Source organism: Saxophila tyrrhenica (assembly GCF_035928015.1).
Source record: "Saxophila tyrrhenica strain CCFEE 5935 chromosome Unknown scaffold_2, whole genome shotgun sequence".
Lineage (NCBI taxonomy): Eukaryota > Fungi > Ascomycota > Dothideomycetes > Mycosphaerellales > Extremaceae > Saxophila > Saxophila tyrrhenica.
In genome coordinates this window covers 977,789-997,344 of record NW_027041734.1, presented here as the reverse complement: position 1 = coordinate 997,344, position 19,556 = coordinate 977,789, and the positions used below count along the sequence as shown (strand labels likewise).

Genomic DNA, 19,556 nt, shown 5'->3' with positions numbered 1-19,556 from the left:
TCTCTTGCTGGTTGATTTGTTCGAGAAGCAATATATCTACCTTGCATTAGCCCCTCCACGTTCCTGCCTCTTTCGTCATTAGCTCGAACCTTCTCAAGCTGTCTGCCGACGTCAGCGCTTCCACTCCAGATATCTATACAGCTACTCGTCTCATATCAAGGCTTCAGAAAGCAAACCAGCACCCTCAATCGTCATCTGAGCCATGGCCTCCTACGCAGTGGACATATCGGAATACGAAAACGATCCACGCCTTTTCCTCTTCACCTCGCTGACCGCCGGCTCCTCGCATATCATCACCGCGACATCCCGACTCGAGACAATTCTCAAAGCCAACAAGATACCTTTTCAAGCGATTGATCTAGCGACGGATGAGAAGGCGAGAAGACTATGGTCACGCAGGGCGCAGAAGAAGAAGCTGCCTGGGTTGGTCAAGGATGGGTTTGTTATAGGTGTATGTGCGTTGCTCTACGTGAGATGGGCGTGAAAGGATAAAGCTAATATAGATGGGGTGTACAGGATCTGGACGAGATTGAAGAGTGGAATGAGTTTGGCGAGCTGAAAGAGAACATCGGGCCAGTACCAGCGAACAATGCTGCGCCTGCCAGCAGTACCGTGCAGGGAGTCAACATACGCCCAGCTGAAGCTGCGAGTCCGAAGCAGGCGCAGGGATCGGTTGGACCGAGCAAACTTGGCGTCAACAAAGCCCCTGGACCGCTGCTGAACGAATCGAAGGCTGTGCCGCTACCAGGAGCTGCTGAGATGGCGGCGAGGAACAAGCCTCCGACGACCTCGAATCCTGTCGACGAGCCGCCTGCTGTAGAGACGATGAACACTGCGACGGGAGACAAGGAAGCGAGCGTAAGTGCTGCAAAAGCAATCCTAAAAGACGATCATCCAGGAGTCGACCACCTATCAGCCCCACCCTCGGCTCTACAGTCTGGTACCGCAACGCCAGCGCCAGAGGCTGCAACGCCAGCTACAGATGAACATGTGCCTGCCGAGGCAACGGAAAGGAGGAGCTCGACGCATCATCGGGGGAGTGAGATTCGGGAGGCGGATGTGGCGGAGATTCAGAAGATTGAGAAGGAGAATGCTTTGCAGGAGGAGGATGGGGAGGACGATGAAGAGGAAGAGGTTGTAGGGAAAGGTGTGGAGGCCTTGGAGGTGAACGAGGGTGAGAAGCCGCAGGAGCAGAGTGCGAAGGAGGGGGAGGATGCTACGAAGAGTGTGAAGGACTGATGTTGTTATGGGAACTTGATGAGTCTATGTCCATGACCCCTTTATGCTGACCGCTCAAGTTCTTCTCTGTTTCTATCTCCCTCTTTGCCGCTGCTGCTATGCTCAGACTCATGCTTAGCTGCCCAGCCGACGCAACCATGCTCACGGAGTAATTGCTCCGCTCGGCCTCCACGACGGGGACGATGCTGATGAAGGCGTCTTGACGATTCCAGATAGGTGAGCACGACATAGGTAGGTGTTTCAAATGTTTCGTGAACCAATTTCTACACATCAGTCGAAGGAGAAGCTGCAAATCTCCCAAGTACATTTTCGGAGGAATCTACATGGCTTGTCTTCGGTGCTGTGCGTAATCGTCTGCAGGCGAGAGAACGGGCACATGAAGGATGTAAGCTACATGTACCATGCGGATGCGCTGACTTCGCGCTCTGCGGAGCCGGAGCAATGCAGCCTTGAACCATTTATCTACGGGTATGCGCTTTTGTATTCCGGGACCAAGTGAGAGACTCATAGGTGACAGTAGTGCGGTTACACTGGTGTCCATACGATCTAGCTGAACAAGGCTCCACCATGCGGTATCTTCATGCTGCACTATCCTCCTCCTCGGGCAGACGTTTTACTGGAGTTCAGCTACCTAGTGCCGTAGAATACCACGATCAGCATCCACTGGAGGAGGAAATGTTCCTCCGCCCGGAACAATGGGAATATCTTTAGAGTCGCCCTGATGTACTCTCGCAACTCCTGCTCGGTCTTGTACGTGACGACGGGCTTATCATTCTTGATCGCCAGCATGAAGTCGACGATGTTGATGTATACACCCTTAACATTCTGAAATGATGTTAGCATACGGAACTCGTAGGGCAGCAGCAATAGACGGCGACTCTGACCTTCTCACACTGTTCGATTGTAGAGCCTTCTTCAACGCCGACATCCTGACAAAGCTGCCTCCAAGACAGCTCTTTGACTGTGGCCGGGTAGCGCCCATGGAAGAAAGTGAGAACGACCTTTTGGATGAGCTGCTGGAGTTTCAGTGTTGAAACAATGGCGATGACCGTAAGTATGCATACCTTTCTGCAAGCCTTTCCGTCTTCACCAGGTGTGACACCGATCTCGCGGCAAACCTTTTGCAGTTTGCGCAGCTCTTCTTCTTCTTCCTCGGTCAAGGGCGCTTTGAAGTCAGATGAGGTGGACTCGACGGAATCGTCGCTTGCGTCAGATGAGGTGGAATCGTCAGTCCTAAGAGTGACTGAGCGGCCGATGGTGATGCTGCGTTCCCCAAGGTTGACTCGAATGCGTTGCTGAGCTAGCTACTGAGGCGTCAGCACAAGTTTGACGGTGGAGAAGGCCTCATGCGTCACTTACGTCTTCGGATTCGTATGCCTGTGCTGTAGTGGTTGACTCAATCTTGAGATCGCGATGTTGCTGGGGGTAGAACGATTCTTCGGCACCGTGTACAGGCCCTGAGCGGTCGACAGTGCTACTGTCGGTAGCTTCATCCATGGCCTTGGAGTGCTCGTTGTTCGCCATGCTGGAGGTGGTGGAGTGAAGTAGATGCTGAAGTGAAGTAGAGTCGTGCTTCGAAAGCCGAAGGAGAAAGCCTTGCCGGTTCAACCTGACTTCATTAAGTGAAGTCGTGAGAATGACCTCACCTCAAGCCGCGCTGAGAGAATGAGTCGACAATACAGACCACTCGTCGTTGTCTGAGAGTAAAGTAGCATACGGACATGAACATGTGAAACCGGCATTAACAGCGGTGGCGAGTCGGAGAGCAGCAGGCCATCCGACCTACTGCTGTAAGAACTAGAGCATTTGATCGTATTGCGGTCGTACCGCTCCACCGTTCACCTTTACCAGTTTGCTGGATGATACAGATTCAGTTGTCCATTCCACTGTATGCGCAGAAAATACCACGTGACCTAATACCTCAACGTCAACCTTCGTGGTTCAGTCACACCCTGTCGTGAATTCGATCAGACCTGGGTACTCGTATAGCCAATGAAAATCATCATACCGTTTGCCACGTCATATAGCTGCCCTTCTGGTTCCATCGAAAGCGCTGCTGTGACCTCCCTGATTCTACCAGCAGTGCCCTTCATAGCAACTTCCCATGACCTTCTCCAGCCTCCGTATAAGGTCTTAATTCGTCGAACAAACCCAAGTTCGTCCGTGACATGGCGCAACGTCGCCCCCGTTCGTCGCCCCGTTTCGTCGCCCCCGTTCGTCGCCAGCACTTCAAGACTTCAGTACCTTATTCCGCTTCTCTCTCCGCTTCAGTCTCTCCACTCTCTTCCGATGCATCTTCTCCTCCATCTTTGCGAACCGCTCCTTCTCCTCCTTCGCCGCCCGCTTGTCCTTGATCGCCTGTATCCGCCGCTGCCTCTCGTCTTCCTTTTCCGCCTTCATCTCATCCTCCAGCTTCTTCACTTCCGCTTCCTGCGCCTGCTTTTCTACTCGCTTGGCATATGATGACTGGCCGGCTGTAGGCCTGAAGGCTTTTCGAGACTGATGCCACTGCTTCCCATTCTTGCGGAGGCCCGTGACTTGTGGTATCTTTGCATTTGGCGCGGCCGCGGGGGTGGATGCCAACGCGGTAGGCATGTTGTCGCCTTTGGTAAGTATAATTCGATTGGAAGGTTTGTAGTTAATTCGAAGAATGAAGTTGGAACCCGACGTTGTACCTGCAGCCGACAGCGGCGGTGGCAGCCAGAATTTCTCGCAGCCTTATCGATATCTAGCGCATGTGACAAAAGACGCACCACGTCACACCGTCTGCATTGAACGACTCGAAATCCCTCATTCCAGCGGACTGCGCTACCATGTCGCTCAAGTACTTCTGCATGTCCACTTGACAGAGATTCTGGCTCTCTGCGCCTGTCACACGAACTACCATGCTTCCTCGATAACATTCACTTTGCCTGCATCAACACCAGCTAGCTGCTTGCTCGTGAGGAGACAGCCACGACGACTGGCAGCCCAGATGGACGCAAGACCGAAAACCTCGAGTATTGAAGAGGCGGCTATCCCAAGCATAGCAGACCCAGCGGCGATCGAGAAACAAGCGACACGGCAAGGACTCGAGGCATTGAAAGACATATCATTCGGCAGCATAGCCGGTATCGCGGGCAAGGTGGTCGAGTATCCGTTTGATACGGTCAAAGTACGCCTCCAGTCACAGCCAGACCATCTACCACTCCGCTACAAGGGGCCACTGGACTGCTTTCGACAGAGCATACAGCAAGATGGCTTTCGAGGGCTGTACAGAGGAGTGAGCGCACCATTCGCCGGGGCGGCAGCAGAGACAGCTTGTCTGTTCTTCTCATACCGCTTAGCACAGGAAGCTCTCTCTGCTGCGAGTGGTCTCAAGTCTGGCGATATCCTGCCCCTGAGTGGCCTTGTCACAGCAGGCGCGATATCTGGCAGCGTCACCTCTGTGGTCTTGACACCAATCGAGCTTGTCAAGTGTCGCATGCAGGTCCCTCTGCAGTCCCCACTGGACCCAACGCTGCCTCGAAATGCAGGGCTGTCCACAAGAGCTGTCAGCCCCTTCGCTGTAATAAGGGACGTCTACCGCCGCGAAGGCTTGTCCGGCTTCTGGCGCGGTCAGCTTGGGACGTTTCTACGCGAGACAGGCGGCACAGCTGCTTGGTTCGGTTCATACGAGGCTTGCACGCTATTTGCCAAGAAGCGCGTTCAGAAAGACCAACCAACGGTCGCTTTGCAAGACGTCGAGCTCCCCATACCTCAACAAATGGCGTCTGGAGCAGTGGCAGGGATGAGCTACAATTTCATCTTCTACCCTGCGGACACGATCAAAAGCAAGATTCAGACTGGTGAGCTGAGCGCATCTGGCGTTCGGCCCACGTTTCTGCAGGTCGGCAGGGCGTTATGGCAGAGTCACGGACTGAAAGGGTTGTACCGGGGGTGCGGCATCACGGTTGCAAGGAGTGCGCCTAGTTCGGCGTTGATCTTTACGATTGTTGAGAATCTGAAGAGGGCGTTTGCTTGATCATTTGGGCGTTATGGCTGCATGAGCTGGAACGAGGCATGAGCGATGGTGTTGAGCGATGGTGTTCTCGCGTCTTTTGCTTGATATGGCGTGTCTCATCAACTGCACGAGCAGCTGCGGTATAGAATTGCTTCTCAAGACGACCTACCTACCTGCCTTCTTTGTTGCCTGACTGCCATATCGAGGCTTCGCCTTCTCATCCTGATGTTTCTCGGTTACCAAGCGACATTGAATACCAGGCAGGCTGAAGTTCAATAGCCTGTCTTTCCTGGCCTAATATAACCATGGATGAGGCTTTGCAGGAGCTGGGATCCTCATCCTTCCCGCGCCTGTCATTTTCAATCCTTGCGTAGATCACGAAAGCCGTTTGGAGATCTCCGCAGCCGCTGCCGCCGGCAGTTGTCGACACATGCGCACTTCACATCGCATCGCGCTTCATGCAGTTTTGCATGATGGTGTCGAAAGCGGTCTTACAAGAGTGATTGAAAGTCTCGAATCACCCGAGAAGTACTCAACGTGCTTTCAGGCGCCGCGTCCTCGGACTTCAACGGAGCCTTGACCTTAGGAGCCCCTTTCCACTGGCCGATTCCGATTCAGTAGTGCCCGTCCGCCCGGTCCCAGTTGATTCCTCTGCAAGTAGGATACCCTGGATGCTCCTTCGCGGCACAGGTTTGTTGTGAGGAATTCATCGACACACATGGGCAGAGCAGCATCGCAAAGCGGAACTGTGCATCTGTTCACAGCTTCTCCGAGTCTCCTCTTCCACCAACCTAGACGGACAACATAAGGTTTCTACAACACACTCAAATCCAGTGCTAACCTCAACCGCTCGTCACAAGTGGCTCTCCTTTTCTTTGTGCTTTTGCTACACTCGACAGCTCAATGCTAGGAACCAGCACTGCCTTACCTCAAGCCACCTCGAGTACCAGGAGAAGGATCACATTATTCCTTCTGATGGGCCATATCAATCACAATTCCACAACCAACACCGAACAATCCCTGCGCCGATCGTTCTCCAGGTCTGCACGGCCGCTATAATAGTTCCAACCTTGTCGCCTTCGACACGAATCCAGCACGAATTTGGCATTCAGATCAACCACTTCCTACTGTTTTCGGTCACAGCCCCTAGGGCAAGCGTATCAAGCTTCCAGATTGTTCACTGCAGACGCGTTGGGGCCAGTAGGTGCGTGACCTCACTTTTCCACCTCTGGCCCGCCGAGGGCAGGGAGTAGTTTGCTCGCCGGACAACCGTTGGGCCAGGCGAGAGGGCAATAGGCCGAGTGGCTAGTAGGTAAAAATGCGTAGGTTCGCGTGCTCGTGTTTCTCGTGTCCTGTTGTTGGAGGTGTTTCTTCTCTTCTTTCCTTCCTTTCTATTGCCCGGACACACGACGGGAAGACAGTATTCGCAGGGCTGCCCTTGTTACACTGGAGCTGGCGTATTGCTGGGTCATTGATCATCGACACTGCACCAGTTCGAACGCTCTGGATTGAACACACCTCCTCGCCCGGACAGGTTGTCGACGATGGGTTTCTTCAAGTTCTGGGCCTCCTTCACCGAACCACGAGTGCGAGAGATCACGCCTCAAGAAAAGTGCAAATGGCTCGAACATCCTAGACCGAACACATCAAACGGCCTTCGACTCAAGCACAAGAACTTCTCCAGTCCAGTCATCCACGATCCGGCGCAGAGCGATAGGCAATCGGCATGGGACGACGACAAGAGTTTCATCTCCAGGAGAAGTGTGCGCAGCATTCGAAGATGGGGGAGACGAAAGAGTAGGTCCGGCATTGCGTCAGACTTGTCGCAGAACGTGCCGCAGGTGCCGGAGTTAGTCGTCGAGTCGAGGCCATGGAGAGCGGAGGAGCGTGCAATCCCAGAAGAGGACCTGACGCGGCCGGGCACTGCGGTGACAACAGAGGCGCCTGTGTCGCCAATCACGCCAGGAACGCCTACATTGAACGAGGTGTTTGAGCTCTCGGCTGATAGCATGGTGGTCCCAAGGGCTCAGGAATTGAGAGAGGACATTGCGCGAGAGGAAGGTAGAAAGGACGAGAGCAAGGACGAGGATGCCGATGATGACGACGGAGAGGAAGAAGATGCGGCAGAACCACCACCTATACTGAATCTTAGAAAGAGAAGCAAATCCTGCGCATCAGACAAGCCCCGCCAAAAGCGAGCTTCCTGGTTCTCCATTGGCAGGCGAAGAGAAGACGACGACTTACCCCCCTTACCGCCATCTCGCGCAGGGCCAGACGCCCTCGATTCCCCAACCTTCACCGGCGTACCAATAATACCAGCAGCACAAGGCTTCCGCGACAGCCTAGGCGCCGAGTCCATCCTCCGAGCTTTCCCAGAAGTCCCCGGTCCGGCCGTCGAAGAAGAAGAAGACGCAAGCGCCTTCGAGCCCACGCTACGAGACTCGGTCTTCCTCCCACCACCGCCGGAGAAGCCCTTCCAAGGCTCCATCGAAGTCTTCCGGCCTCTCTCAAGCCCGCGAAGCTTCTCACAGCCGAAATCACCCATGCTGGCGCCGGATAGCTGGCCCCGTCCATCGAGCAATCTCTCAGATTCACGCCCTCAGCATGCGCGCGGCCTTTCTGCGAACTTGAAGCGTAGCCACATGAGCGACGACGGAGTCTTCACCGCCGAGCAGCAGCGGGACTACGGCCGTGTCGCGAGGTTCCTAGAGAACATGGACCAGAAGCATACGAGTGGAGGAGTCGTGGGCGTGGTGACGGAGGTAGGTGGAACGCCGGGGTCTGTACCTGCGAGGCCGTTGCGGCGGCATAATGTGAAGTACTCGAATGATGAGGCGTTGGCTGCGCTTGAGTTTGGGATTGCGGAGAAGTGAGGGAGGATATATGGGTGATCGTTTAGCGTGGCGCTGGGGTGGTAGTGATTATGGTGGACGTATTCATGATTTCTCACCTGCATCTCCGTGGCCATATTAGCTCGCATGACGTAGTATCGGTGAATGTAGTGACGGGCCCGTTGAGGCCTTCTGGGAGAGGGTGTGGAGCGCTGTCGTCAACATCCCCATGCGGATATGAGGAAGCAAATGCATACATCACTCGCTGCACTGGGACCATACTAGAGTAAGACCACGAGAACTGTAAACAACGCAACACATACTCATACTGACAATAATTATATTACAAGAAGCTCCCGCCCCATCTCCCACCCCCAAACGCCCAGACAACACCACCTCACCCACCGTCCACCCCCCTCCCCACCGCCGAGAACAGGCGCAGAGGCGACGGCCTACTGGTACCAAGGACGGTCCAGCGGCACGACGCGGATGTAGCGCCCGTTCTCGTCGACGACCCACTGCTCTGGCAGGGCACCACTCCCGCTGTAGCTGGGGCCGCCGAATTGGTGCGGCGGAGGAGGGGCGGCCTCCGCAACACGCACCCACTGCACCGGCTGCGCCGGCGCGGCGCTCTCCCTCTCATACTCATAGCGGGGCGGAGAACGCCCCACCACAGTCGACGATGTGGGCGCCTCCGCCCAGTCTACGCGCCCGAGATGGTTGCGCTCGTGCGCGGCCGCGTTGTGCCCCAGCACAGCCCTCATTTCTCTGGCATCGTACATTGCCGGCTCTCCGTAGCCCGGAGGCTCCTCACGGTACTGCACGAACTGCTGTGGCTGGTAGTGCGCGTACGTTTGGTGAGAAGCGCTCACAGGACGAGGGACGACCGGAGGCGTCGCTGTGGCGCGCTGTGGCTGCAGGTGTGGAGCGAGCCGGGCCAGCATGGATGAGATGTCTGCAGGCAGTCCGTTGTTCGTCGACTGTTGAGCAGGCTCGGGGGCCCCGACGGAAGGGCTACGTGCATGCTGATGCTGTGTGGAAGGCAAATATGCGGCGGTCGGTGCGTATGGGTTGGACGAAGCGTATGCGGGTCCGTTGTGCGACTGCCCTTCTTGTGGAGTGTTGTTGCTTTTCGTATGAGCCGCCAAGATATCCGCCAGACTGATGCTTGGGGCCGTCTGTGCAGGCTCGCGCGTAGGGTTGCCGAAGCTGGCTTCATCCGGGTTGGGAATGTACCCGGTGTCAAAGCGAGACGGGTCGAAAGGCGCTTGTTCGTTCCTCACCACTGCTGGGCGTCTTGGGTCGTATTCATCGTCTCTTGCTCCTTGCCTGGCGCCCATGGTCTCTCCGCCTGGCGTCCCATCCATGCCACCTCGACCCTTCTTCTTCTTCTTTCCTTGCATCTTCGGTTTGGCACCACGGGCGAACATGCGATCGAGGGCCTCTTCATGCTGGTTGACATTCGGAGCATCTGCCATGATCGTGCCGATTGTGGGCAATTGTGTGGGGAAGACTCCCGGGATCGCAGCAGCAACGAGTCCTAGCTTGGTGTCGTCCATTCCTGGAGTGCGAAGTAATTTAAAGATCGCCTTGTCTTCTGGCAGCTCGATCATACCGGTGGTCCAGTCGGCGTACGGGTTGCTTGGTAAATGCAGCAGCTTGAAGTGATTGATCAATGGTTGTAAGCCAATGGGAGTCATGTGCTTGATGCGCGGGTAATACTCGACTGCTGTCGCGGCGGTGCGATCGTCCTGCTGCTGCACGCAGACCTTGCAGACCAGCTGGTTCGCTGCCTTGATTGGTTGCATCAAAGCGTTTGAAGCAAGAGCAGAAGTGACAGTGTCCAACCTCGGATATTGACGGAAATGTGCAGAAAAGCGTGCGCAGGCGTGGTGAATGGTAGTGTGCATGCGGATTGGGACAGGAAGTCCAGGGACTCCCTCCAAGGCGTCCCAGATTTCACGAGCGTACATCGCAAACTGATCGGTCATAGCAGTCTCCCTGTCCTCCGGAAACGCGCTTGGCAGTTCATGCTGGTGGGCGTGGCCGTACGTTGCGAGGTCGTGGTGGTGTTGACCATCCCCATACGTCGATTGATCGTACTGGTGCTGAGCTTGGCCGTTGTAGGGGGTGTCGGCATGAGTATACTCGTCGGATGTGTAGCCGTGGCGTTGGACTTTCGAAGACTTGGTCTTCTGTGTCTGGTGTTGCCTGTGACCGTTCTCGTTGAAGTTCTGCCTTGTTTTGACTTTCTCTTTGGCGAAGGGAGGAGGGTCTGGCCATTTAGCTGTCTGCCAGTGAACCACGACATTGCCCTTGTTAAACTCATAGTCGTGCTTGGCACCGCAGTGTTGGATGAGCGACTCGAACGCAAAGCGCTTCAAGCGTGACTCATCCTTCGAGCGTGATTGATCTTTGGAAAATGGTCCATCTTTTGAGCGTACTTCATCCTCGCACTTAGCGCAGGTGAACAGCTCTCGAGTGTACTCCTCAGCGTGAGGCTTGATTTTGTGATCCCAGACCCATTTCATGTTGTCGAGAGAGAGGAATGGCTCTGCGAAACTGCCGTAGAACATTCCCTGTGTGCGCTCAGGCTTCGGAAGCTTGTCATCTTCGACATCCTTGACGTACTTCCCGTAGACGTAGTCGATACACTCAGTCGCAAATTGAGGGCAAGTCTGCCTGTTGAGTGGACCCGAATGCCATTGTGTATTCATGAATTCGTCCGCATACTCACCTAGCCTCAGTCGCAGCGATTCCTGAGCGCGCTCGTAGGCTTCGCCGTAGACTTCTTTCGCGGGTCTCGTGTCATCCTGCACGTGGGCTGTGAAAGGCTGTGCAGAGCGGAATTCGGCCATTTGCATTTGGCGGTCATGCTCCATTTCTACGGCATGGTCTCTTTGGTCTTCCAAGTGTGGTCGAAGCTGCTCCCATGCCAGATCTGTCATCGGCTGGGATATCTGCATCGCATTCTTGAAAGACGGCGCATGTTGTAAGACCTCCGGTATGATCGGAGGGTCGAGAGCCGAGCACCTCCGCTCTATGTCAGCTTTCCGAGCTTGGCGTGCTGCTTGAATGTCCTGAGGAGTCCTGGCTTGTTTGGAGTTGTCTGATGCTGTGTATCCTTGCTGCGACCAGGGCTGTGTGCCTGGCGGCATAACGTATTCGTGGTGTCCATTGTGCATAGGATAAGGCAGTGCTCCTGGAGGTCCAGAATTCGTGGGATAAAAAGACGCGTATCCTTGCGGAGAGGCACCAAAGTGGTTCTGGGGTGCCATCGATGTTCCAGCACTTATCGTTGGCGTTCCGTTAAGCAGTGTCTGTGACATCATGCCTGCACCTGTACAAGGCATTAGGCTCTTTTCTACGGCCGATCCGTGTAATTGGGCAAAGCAAGAACCGCCGGGGCTCATGGCAACACACTCGGCAGAGAGAGAGACAGGGGACTCGAAGCGAGGAGCAAGCGAGCATGAAGATGATTTGGAAGGTGGCTTACCGTTCGTCGCGACCGCTGGACGTCCTACATCCGTCCCAGCCGACTTGATCCTGTTATGATAATGCGGAAAAGAAGACGGATGATACTCCCTGAGCACTTGCGAGATTTGCTGGCCAGGTGGCAGCTTCTTCTCCCAGACTTCCCATCTGGCAGCATCCGACATGAGGTCTTTACCTCTCTTTGGAAGGCCTTGCGTCCACCCTTCTGCGGCATCGAGACGCTTGGCGTCTTCGAACTCCATGTGGATGTTTTCGAAATCACTCTTGCGGTATACTTTGGTGGCCTGGAGGTTATGAGGGATGCCTTCTTTGGAGGTGCGTTGCGTCTCCGAGATGTAGTGAGACTGGGGCGTCAGGAAGATGTGGGTGATCCCATTCTTGAGCACTCGCCCTACTTCACCCTTCACCAGGAGTTGCACATCCTGAACGATGATTAGCATATGCATTAAGTTGGGAGCGATTCAAACACTGACCGAAATGGTGGTGTCACGAAGACAGGGGCCGCAGGTGATTTCGCCGAACGGCCAGATGATCCGGACACTGTGGAGACCAGGCCCGCGATCATACGCCGAGGTTGCGGGCGGTGGCCTGGACGGAGGGCGGTTGCATCTGTGGCACGTCGTCGAGAAGAGCAACCTGAGCATTTGCCTCTCGGTAAAGCCTCTCAAGGGGCGTGGGAGAAAGGGGTAGAAGCATTGCCTGGACTGCTTCCAAACAGTTTCGCTTGCTTGGACTTGGTGCACAGCAGGGAAGAGCTTGCGTGCGCCGATCACCTGGTGTGGACCTATCTCCGTTGGCTGGGCTGTGCTGGTGAGAATGCGTCTGAACTCCCGGCAGCTCGATGCGCAGCGTTCGAGGTCAGCGGGTGCGACCTTGACGAATACCTGCTGCCATAGTTGCTCAGGAAGGGCTTTGACACCCTCCGGGTGCCACTTTGGAGAGTCTGCAGTTGAGTCGCTGCTGACAAGAAGGGAGGGGTGTAATGACAGCTTGCGCCGCTGAGATGGATGGTCTGTTGACTCTGCATTACCGTGGTCAGTCACGTCAGTGTCTACATCAAGTGAACGCTTGACGCCGGCATGGCTAGGCGGCGGCAATGGCTGTGGCAATGGTTGTGGCAATGGCTCCTTTGATGGCACTGGGGAGCTAGGCCGGCTTGCGTCCGAGATATCCATATCCGAGGAGGCATCCGTGGCTTGGTCCTGCTCCGGATCCTGAGGGGCGGTGGTCGTAGCCTGTGGCTCCGTCATATCCGGCGGCAAAGGCAATCCTGGCTGCTTGTTGTCCGACTCCGTGGCATAAAAGTCCGAGGTGGACGAAGGCGTCTCGCTCGAGTCCATCGGTTCAAGGCTGTGCTCCTTTGGTGCTGACACGGCTCGTGTCCTGATGATGACGCGTAACGCGTCGCTGTTGCAGTTGGCTGCAGAGTTAGGGGAAGAAAGCAGGCAGACAGGAAACAGTGCGATACCACCCACTGTTCGAGCGCGCAGAGCGCGTCAAGTGGAAGGGAGTAGCTGCTTGCTGTACTTATGCGGACACAGGCTGCGCGGCGAGATGAGCGGCGTGCGGCGTGTGATGAGCACCACTGGAAAAGTAAGGCGTGCGAGTGCGAAGGAGCGAGAAAGCGCGATGTGGAAAGCAGGCTTGGCTAGAGCCAGCCGTGCCAAGACAGCACGTGACTCGGATCTGACGAAGCTCACCCGACGTCAAGCTGGACGAGGGCAGTCATTCCATCTTCCACGCAACTCTGTCCACGTTGGCTTGTGGCAGTGTTTGCTATACGATCTATCCGACTTCACGATTCGAAATCCAACATTGCCAGTCATTTTGACCAAGTCAAACAACCATGGCATCGCTCAATCTATCCGCAAACGGACCTTCCATAACAGCCAGCTACCAGAAGATTGTCAACTCTGGTCCACCCTCGGGAGCAGCAGCGTCTTCACCGACATACGGGCAATGGGCGCTCTTCAGCGTACAGGCGCCGCTCGTCAGTGCCTTCCAGGCCGAGTCTGGTAAAGAGAGTGTTCTCAAAGTCCAGACGACTGGCGAGGGCGAGCTACTGGACCTGATCGAAGACTTCTCAGATGGCCGCATTCAGTTTGCCTTCGTCAAGGTCAAGGACCCGAACACAACTCTCCCGAAGAGTGTGTTGATTGCGTGGTGTGGAGAGGGAGTGCCAGAAAGGACGAAGGGCTACTTCACCAGCCATTTGAACGCAGTCTCGAAAGTGCTCCACGGCTATCACGTACAGGTGACCGCGCGATCGGACAGGGATCTCACGCCTGAGATGATAGTCCAAAAGGTGGCCGATGCCTCGGGCTCAAAGTACAGCGGAGGAGGAAATGTTCCAGCATCATCTGGTGCATCTGGCCCTCCCCCTCCGGTCGCCTCGAAACCCACCATGCCAACAAAGAGCTTCGGAGCTTCAGGTGGCTTCCAAGCTCTAGGCTCTCGGTCAAGGGCGCCGCAATCTAGTGCACCCGTGGATTCAGACGGATGGGGAGAAGATGCACCAGAGGTAACACGATCACAGCTTGAAAAGGTGGCACCGGCGTATCAGCCCACAAAGGTCAACATGGGTCAACTGCAGTCACAGAATGAGCCCTCGAGATATCAACCACCACAGCAATCAAGCAATGGCAACCCTGACGTCGTCAAGGGTGGCTACCAGCCTGTAGGAAAGGTGGACATCAATGCTTTGAGACAGCAGGCACAAGAGCAGGGACAGAGCAAAGATGATCGACCGACGGTTGTGAAGGGTGCCTACGAGCCTGTCGGCAAAGTGGACATTGCGGCAATACGATCACAATCGCGAGCGGCACCTCCAGCTGCCGCGCCCATGCCATCGCAGCCTTCAGGTGGTGACGAGGAGCGGCCAAAGTCGCTCGCGGATCGCTCTGCGGCTTTTTCGAGTGGCACGGGTAGCGAGCGCCTGACATCGCTTCCGAAACCAGCAGTCGCCAACCGCTTCGGCTCGCAAGCAAACACATTCGCTGGTACGCGCGCACCCCAGCCTAGTGGTTTCGAGTCGAAGCCTGCAGCACCTTCGGCCGCTCCTGTTGGAACAGCGAGCAAGACCTTTGCGGACGAGGGCGGCAAGACTCCGGCGCAGATCTGGGCGGAGAAGAAAGCTCGTCAACGTGGCGATAGCGGTGCAGCCGAGACGCAGCCTTCAGGCGGCTCCGGTGCGCCCGCTTCACCCATTCAAAGTCAGCAGAGTGGGAGTTGGCAAAGCGGATACGCTGGGAAGAAGTGGGGCGTCCAGATTCCAAGCAAGACCGGTGGCAGTGCGGTGAGCGAGCAGAGGACGGGTGAGGAGCCACCAAGGGAGGAAGAACAAGAGCCAACTACGGGAGGTGTGGGTGCCATCCGTGACCGGTTCAAGGATGCAGCACCAATGGGAGCGACTGCACCTGGAGCACCTTCTGCCCCTGAGCCTCCACCACTCGACACTTCGAGCAAGCCAAATGCCGGTGCTCGTGGTGTCCCAATTCCAGGTCTTCCGACAAGGCCACAGCAGGAAGACGTTCCGGAAGAAGAGCACCAGGACCTTCCACCTCCGCCACCTCGTCCGATGCCACAAGACGAACCAGAAGAGGAGGACGAGGAGCCCATGCCGCGCGGCTCGCCAATCCGTGTCGCCATGCCCGTCTCCCGCGAACCGGAGGCCGAGATCGAGAAGCCCGAGCCTCTCCCACCGCGTGGCCTGCCAACTGAATCTCTCCAGCAGACCATCTCACAGCATGATGAGCCGGAGCCAGAAGAGCAGATGCAAGATGACGATCCAGCGCGAATGGCCGGCCAAGCAGCCGCCACAGCAAGCTTCGGCCAAACCGAGGACCCACGCAGCGCAGGTACATCGGGTGGTCAAGAAGCCATCGCCCAGTACGACTACGAGAAGGCTGAGGAGAACGAGCTGGAGCTCCGTGATGGCGACCGCATCACCAATATCGACATGGTGGATGAGGATTGGTGGATGGGCCAGAATCCTCGTGGCGAGACCGGATTATTCCCAGCGAACTACGTGGATATCGTCGCCGGCTCTGGTGGTTCGGGTGGTGGTGCTGCCGCCGCGCCTCCGCCGCCGGCCCCTGCTCAACCTGAGCCAGAGCCAGAAGAGTCAGGGGGTGGAAATGCCGGGCACACTGCTGTGGCGCAGTATGACTACGAGGCGGGCGAGGAGAATGAGCTGTCGTTCCCCGATGGCGCGAAGATTACAGATATTGTAAGTCATGCTGTCCCTCAGACGTCCCATATCACCGTTGCTAACACACCACAACAGGAGTTCCCAGACGAGGACTGGTGGCTCGGCAGCTACGGTGGCAAGCGGGGTCTCTTCCCAGCCGCGTACTGCGAATTAGACCGCTAAGAACAGAAAGAATAGCAGAAGGTGGTGATGGTGGCGACGGAGAATATGTATATAGAGCAAAACCTTGTCTAGGATGCCAAGACAGCCCCAAAAGCTTTACCACAGACGCACACAATTCCTGGGTATCCGTCAAACGATCGGAGGAGGACACAGTAAGTGTTTTCACAGTCGTCAAGACTCGGAGCATCTGCTACGTACGCAATCTGAGCTTCACAGTTACTCGCCGGCTGGAGATCGACTCATCAAGGCGCGAAGCTTCGTCGTTAGGCCGCGAGCAATTTGAGAAACCCTCGCTTCATTGCTGCATTGCCGCTAGCTACACACATCTATCTAATCCTCCTCACCATCCTCCTCGACATCATCTAGCCCTAACCAAGCACTCCGGCACCTCACCCCCTCCGCCCTGACCTCCCGCTTCCCATCATCTAGACACGCCATCAGTTTCTTGACCACCTGTCTTCGATACGGCACTACTGCTTCCCGCTTCAGTTGCTTTGGTACTAGAGCCAGACATTGCAGCGACTTTGCGCGGACCTTGGCGATGTTGGCTGGTGCAGCGGTGCAGTTGAGTAGTCGTGTCACGAGGGAAGCTGTGTGCTCTGCTATTGTGTCCGGGTCGTGCATGAGGACTGACTCAAAGATCGTCAATGTCGAGGCTTTGGGTTCCTGATCCGCGGGTGACGAGAGGTCGAGAGTTTGAAGCAGCGGGGGGGTAAGTGATGGTAGTGAGGTAGAGAGCATAGAGTACGGCAGCCAGCGCAGAATTCCGGAGAGAGCGATGAGGTAGTTCGGTTTAGTGCTGGGCTCTGCACTGCGGACTGCTGCGGCGAGAGATGGTACCAGTCGGCTGAAGGTCTTTTGCTTGTAGAGGCCGGAGACCTGGCAGTGGTTTTCTTTCGTCAGGATCTCTTCGGGGGCGAGAAGGCTGGTGAAGCGTTTCGCTACGCTTTTTCCGTCTGGCGAGGAGAGGAGTTGGAGGAGGAGTTGGAGGTACTCCGATGTCAGGGCGGAAGATTTGCCTTGGATGAGCAGGGCTTTTGTGACCGCGAAGGCGACGCCAATTGAGTTTGGTGGTGGTGAGACCGCTGAGAGGAGAGCTTCAACTTCAAGCTCTGCGCTCTGCAGGGTTGCCTGCATTGCCTTTGCATTGATGAACTTGTTGATCAAGAGTGAGATGTGCTGCAAAACCACTGGAAGAGTTTCGTGGTCCTTTGTGTCGAGTGCTAGTTTCGCCTGCGTTTGAAGCAGTGCAATAATGTCCTCTGCCTCAACGACGTCTGGCCGCAGGGAAGCATAGTAGTAGAGCGTGAACGGTGCGGTGTGAGCCGAAGAGCGAGTGGTATCGTTCCGAATCGCTGCCATAGAGTCCAGGTTCTTATTGTAGACCTGGCTCTGGAAGTGCACGCCTTGCTGCCGCAGGATGGCGTTGCACAGTCGTCCGACGATATCGACAAACTTTTGATCCAAGCCGGCCTGCAAAGGCTGGATGATGGTTGATGAAAATGGCTCCACATATTCGGCGAAGTAGTTACCTCTGATCACGCCCTCCTCATCAGGCATTGGCGACCCATGAGTGAAAGCATAGAGAATGGCCAGTAGCATCGCCTGTTGGTATTCTTCCGATGCTCCTTGCGCATTCGCCACATTGTACTTGTTCTTCAGGCGCAGGACGACCGTATCGAAGACTTGCTGCTCGCTGCTGAGCTGTGCAAATGCCTCAAGTACTGACAGATAGCTGGAGTCGCCTGCCGGGCTGTCAGGAAGTTCCACCATGAACGCTGGTATTGCTTGGTTCCGTATCGCATCTGGCGCTGTGCGAGCCATCTCCGCCAAGGTCTTGATTGCCTGGGACCTGATGTCGCCATGGCCTGGGACCTGCTCGTGTAACACGATCTCGGTTACTGCATCGACGGCTCGGTATCCTTGGTCTTCGGTAAGCAGTCCACGAAGAGCCACCAGCTGTGCGATGCCGGAAAGTGCTGTGAGACGAAGAGACACTTCAGCCTTAGGCGCATTTGTGAGTACCCTCAACATCACCCCCAACGCATCTCGACCGTACTCAATCAACCCCTCAAGGTTAAGCTTTGGCTGAAGCCTGAAACGATCGAGATATGCCCGTACCACCTCGTTGAAGACTTCGAGCAGTCCCCTCCGCTTCGTCAGGGACTCCGATGCTTGGTAGAGAGTGAACAGGTTTGGAAATATGCCTTTCACAACTTTGTCTGCGACAGGAGTTGCGGAAGACGCCAGCGCGTACAAGATCCGGCCAGTCGCTGTTGATTGCTTGGTCGGGGCATCTTCCAGGTGCTGATTGCATTCTTTCATGATTGGCCTCGTATAGGCATTGAGGAAGCCTTCTTGCAGAGCAAACTTGCCTGCCATCAAAGCCAGGGCTTTGAGCGCCCCCTCTGCCAGGTCTTCCTCTTGAACATTCAAGATCTCGAACTTCAGTGCATCCCATAGAGTGATAGCATAGATGTTGATCGTCTTGATATCGTAGCTAACCACACATGATTGGATGGTATGAAGAACATCCCTCTACGTCGGTCAGCGCAATTTCTCATCCGTTTCCCAGGTCTATGCTCACCTTGGTGTTCATCGAAGTTGAATCCAGCTTGTCCAGCAGCGCCGGAAACGCGAAAGGTGCAAACTGTGAGTTCGCCGCGATGCAATCTCGCAGCCGATCTTTGAGATCCTGAGCAGAGATGCCATAAGGATCATCAGGAGGCGGCTTGAAAGTGATTGGAAAGTAGTTGAAGGCTGCCTCGAACAGATCTTGGGCGTTGCTCGAGATGTCCCACTCTGTCATAGGTACGTGGAGGATGGAGAAGACCACCATCAAATTCCTAGGGTCCTTCTCACCGTCGAAGAAGTAGATGAACTTTGCCAGGAACTCCGGATCGCTGGTGTGCAGTTCGTGCAATGGTGCTCTGTACTTTTCTAACAATCGGTCGAAGAGCTGGATGACAGCGAACCGATCTGTTTGGAGCTTATGGTCCTTTAGCGGGCTTGCGTGATCGAGAAAGGTCTTTGTGACCCGTTGAACTGTCTCAGGATCCCATTTTCCACGTTCTTCCAACGCGGTGAGAACCCGAGCGGATGCTCCAATGCCCTCCGAGTCGCCCTCCAACCGGCCCAGGATGAAGTCGCATAGTAACCGCCTCTCCTGTCCAGTTAAGACTTTCGGTGGTACAGCCTCCAGAACGTCCGCCAGATAGGCGACTGACTTCGCACGGAGGGCGGCATCGTCCTTGTTGTTGATGTAGTCCTCAAGGCTCGTTATCAGGTCGATGAGCTTCAACTCTTTGTGTTCTAGCTTCGAAGCACTCCGAGCAGCTGTTGACTGGGCTTCCGGCTTGTTCTTGTCGACCTCGAGGAGGTACAGCTGAATATCGGACATTTCTTCATGGTTTGATGTTGATATCTCGGGCGTCCAAAATAATTTTGGTTTTGGTGAAGATCAGGCTCGCGATGACGCCACTAGCGCGGATTCGCGCTCACTTCAGGTCGACTGCTTAGGGATTTTGAATGACCACTGCACCTCTCTAATACGTTAGGGCCACCGCAACAGGAGCAGGTTATCTGACAAGCGATGCCTTCACTTTTCAGCGACCAGAACTGGCTTCGGACTACATGG

General features: G+C 55.5%; 8 protein-coding genes across 8 annotated transcripts; 4 read left to right on the top strand and 4 right to left on the bottom strand.

Moving 5' to 3' along the window:
- Positions 1-202: 202 nt before the first annotated feature.
- LTR77_001478 (uncharacterized protein) lies at positions 203-1,239 on the top strand (the record flags this gene model as incomplete). The annotated part of the gene is made up of 2 exons (XM_064798740.1): positions 203-451; positions 517-1,239. The coding sequence occupies 2 exons, from the start codon at positions 203-205 to the stop codon at positions 1,237-1,239; spliced, it is 972 nt and encodes a 323-aa protein (XP_064663067.1).
- A 627-nt stretch (positions 1,240-1,866) lies between these two features.
- On the bottom strand, positions 1,867-2,763 carry LTR77_001477 (uncharacterized protein; the record flags this gene model as incomplete). The annotated part of the gene is made up of 4 exons (XM_064798739.1): positions 1,867-2,064; positions 2,124-2,252; positions 2,304-2,543; positions 2,599-2,763. 4 exons carry the CDS (start codon positions 2,761-2,763, stop codon positions 1,867-1,869), a joined length of 732 nt encoding a protein of 243 aa, XP_064663066.1.
- A 705-nt stretch (positions 2,764-3,468) lies between these two features.
- Positions 3,469-3,834, bottom strand: CGR1_1 (rRNA-processing protein cgr1; the record flags this gene model as incomplete). Its single annotated transcript, XM_064798738.1, has 1 exon — positions 3,469-3,834. One exon carries the CDS (start codon positions 3,832-3,834, stop codon positions 3,469-3,471), a length of 366 nt encoding a protein of 121 aa, XP_064663065.1.
- A 379-nt stretch (positions 3,835-4,213) lies between these two features.
- Positions 4,214-5,242, top strand: ORT1 (mitochondrial ornithine carrier protein; the record flags this gene model as incomplete). Its single annotated transcript, XM_064798737.1, has 2 exons — positions 4,214-4,393; positions 4,463-5,242. The coding sequence occupies 2 exons, from the start codon at positions 4,214-4,216 to the stop codon at positions 5,240-5,242; spliced, it is 960 nt and encodes a 319-aa protein (XP_064663064.1).
- Positions 5,243-6,765: 1,523 nt separating this feature from the next.
- Positions 6,766-8,094, top strand: LTR77_001474 (uncharacterized protein; the record flags this gene model as incomplete). The annotated part of the gene is made up of 1 exon (XM_064798736.1): positions 6,766-8,094. The coding sequence occupies one exon, from the start codon at positions 6,766-6,768 to the stop codon at positions 8,092-8,094; it is 1,329 nt and encodes a 442-aa protein (XP_064663063.1).
- A 410-nt stretch (positions 8,095-8,504) lies between these two features.
- On the bottom strand, positions 8,505-12,887 carry LTR77_001473 (uncharacterized protein; the record flags this gene model as incomplete). The annotated part of the gene is made up of 3 exons (XM_064798735.1): positions 8,505-11,392; positions 11,549-11,969; positions 12,021-12,887. The coding sequence occupies 3 exons, from the start codon at positions 12,885-12,887 to the stop codon at positions 8,505-8,507; spliced, it is 4,176 nt and encodes a 1,391-aa protein (XP_064663062.1).
- Positions 12,888-13,393: 506 nt separating this feature from the next.
- ABP1 (actin binding protein) lies at positions 13,394-15,919 on the top strand (the record flags this gene model as incomplete). Its single annotated transcript, XM_064798734.1, has 2 exons — positions 13,394-15,775; positions 15,833-15,919. The coding sequence occupies 2 exons, from the start codon at positions 13,394-13,396 to the stop codon at positions 15,917-15,919; spliced, it is 2,469 nt and encodes an 822-aa protein (XP_064663061.1).
- Positions 15,920-16,249: 330 nt separating this feature from the next.
- On the bottom strand, positions 16,250-19,319 carry LTR77_001471 (uncharacterized protein; the record flags this gene model as incomplete). The annotated part of the gene is made up of 2 exons (XM_064798733.1): positions 16,250-18,457; positions 18,507-19,319. 2 exons carry the CDS (start codon positions 19,317-19,319, stop codon positions 16,250-16,252), a joined length of 3,021 nt encoding a protein of 1,006 aa, XP_064663060.1.
- Positions 19,320-19,556: the final 237 nt, after the last annotated feature.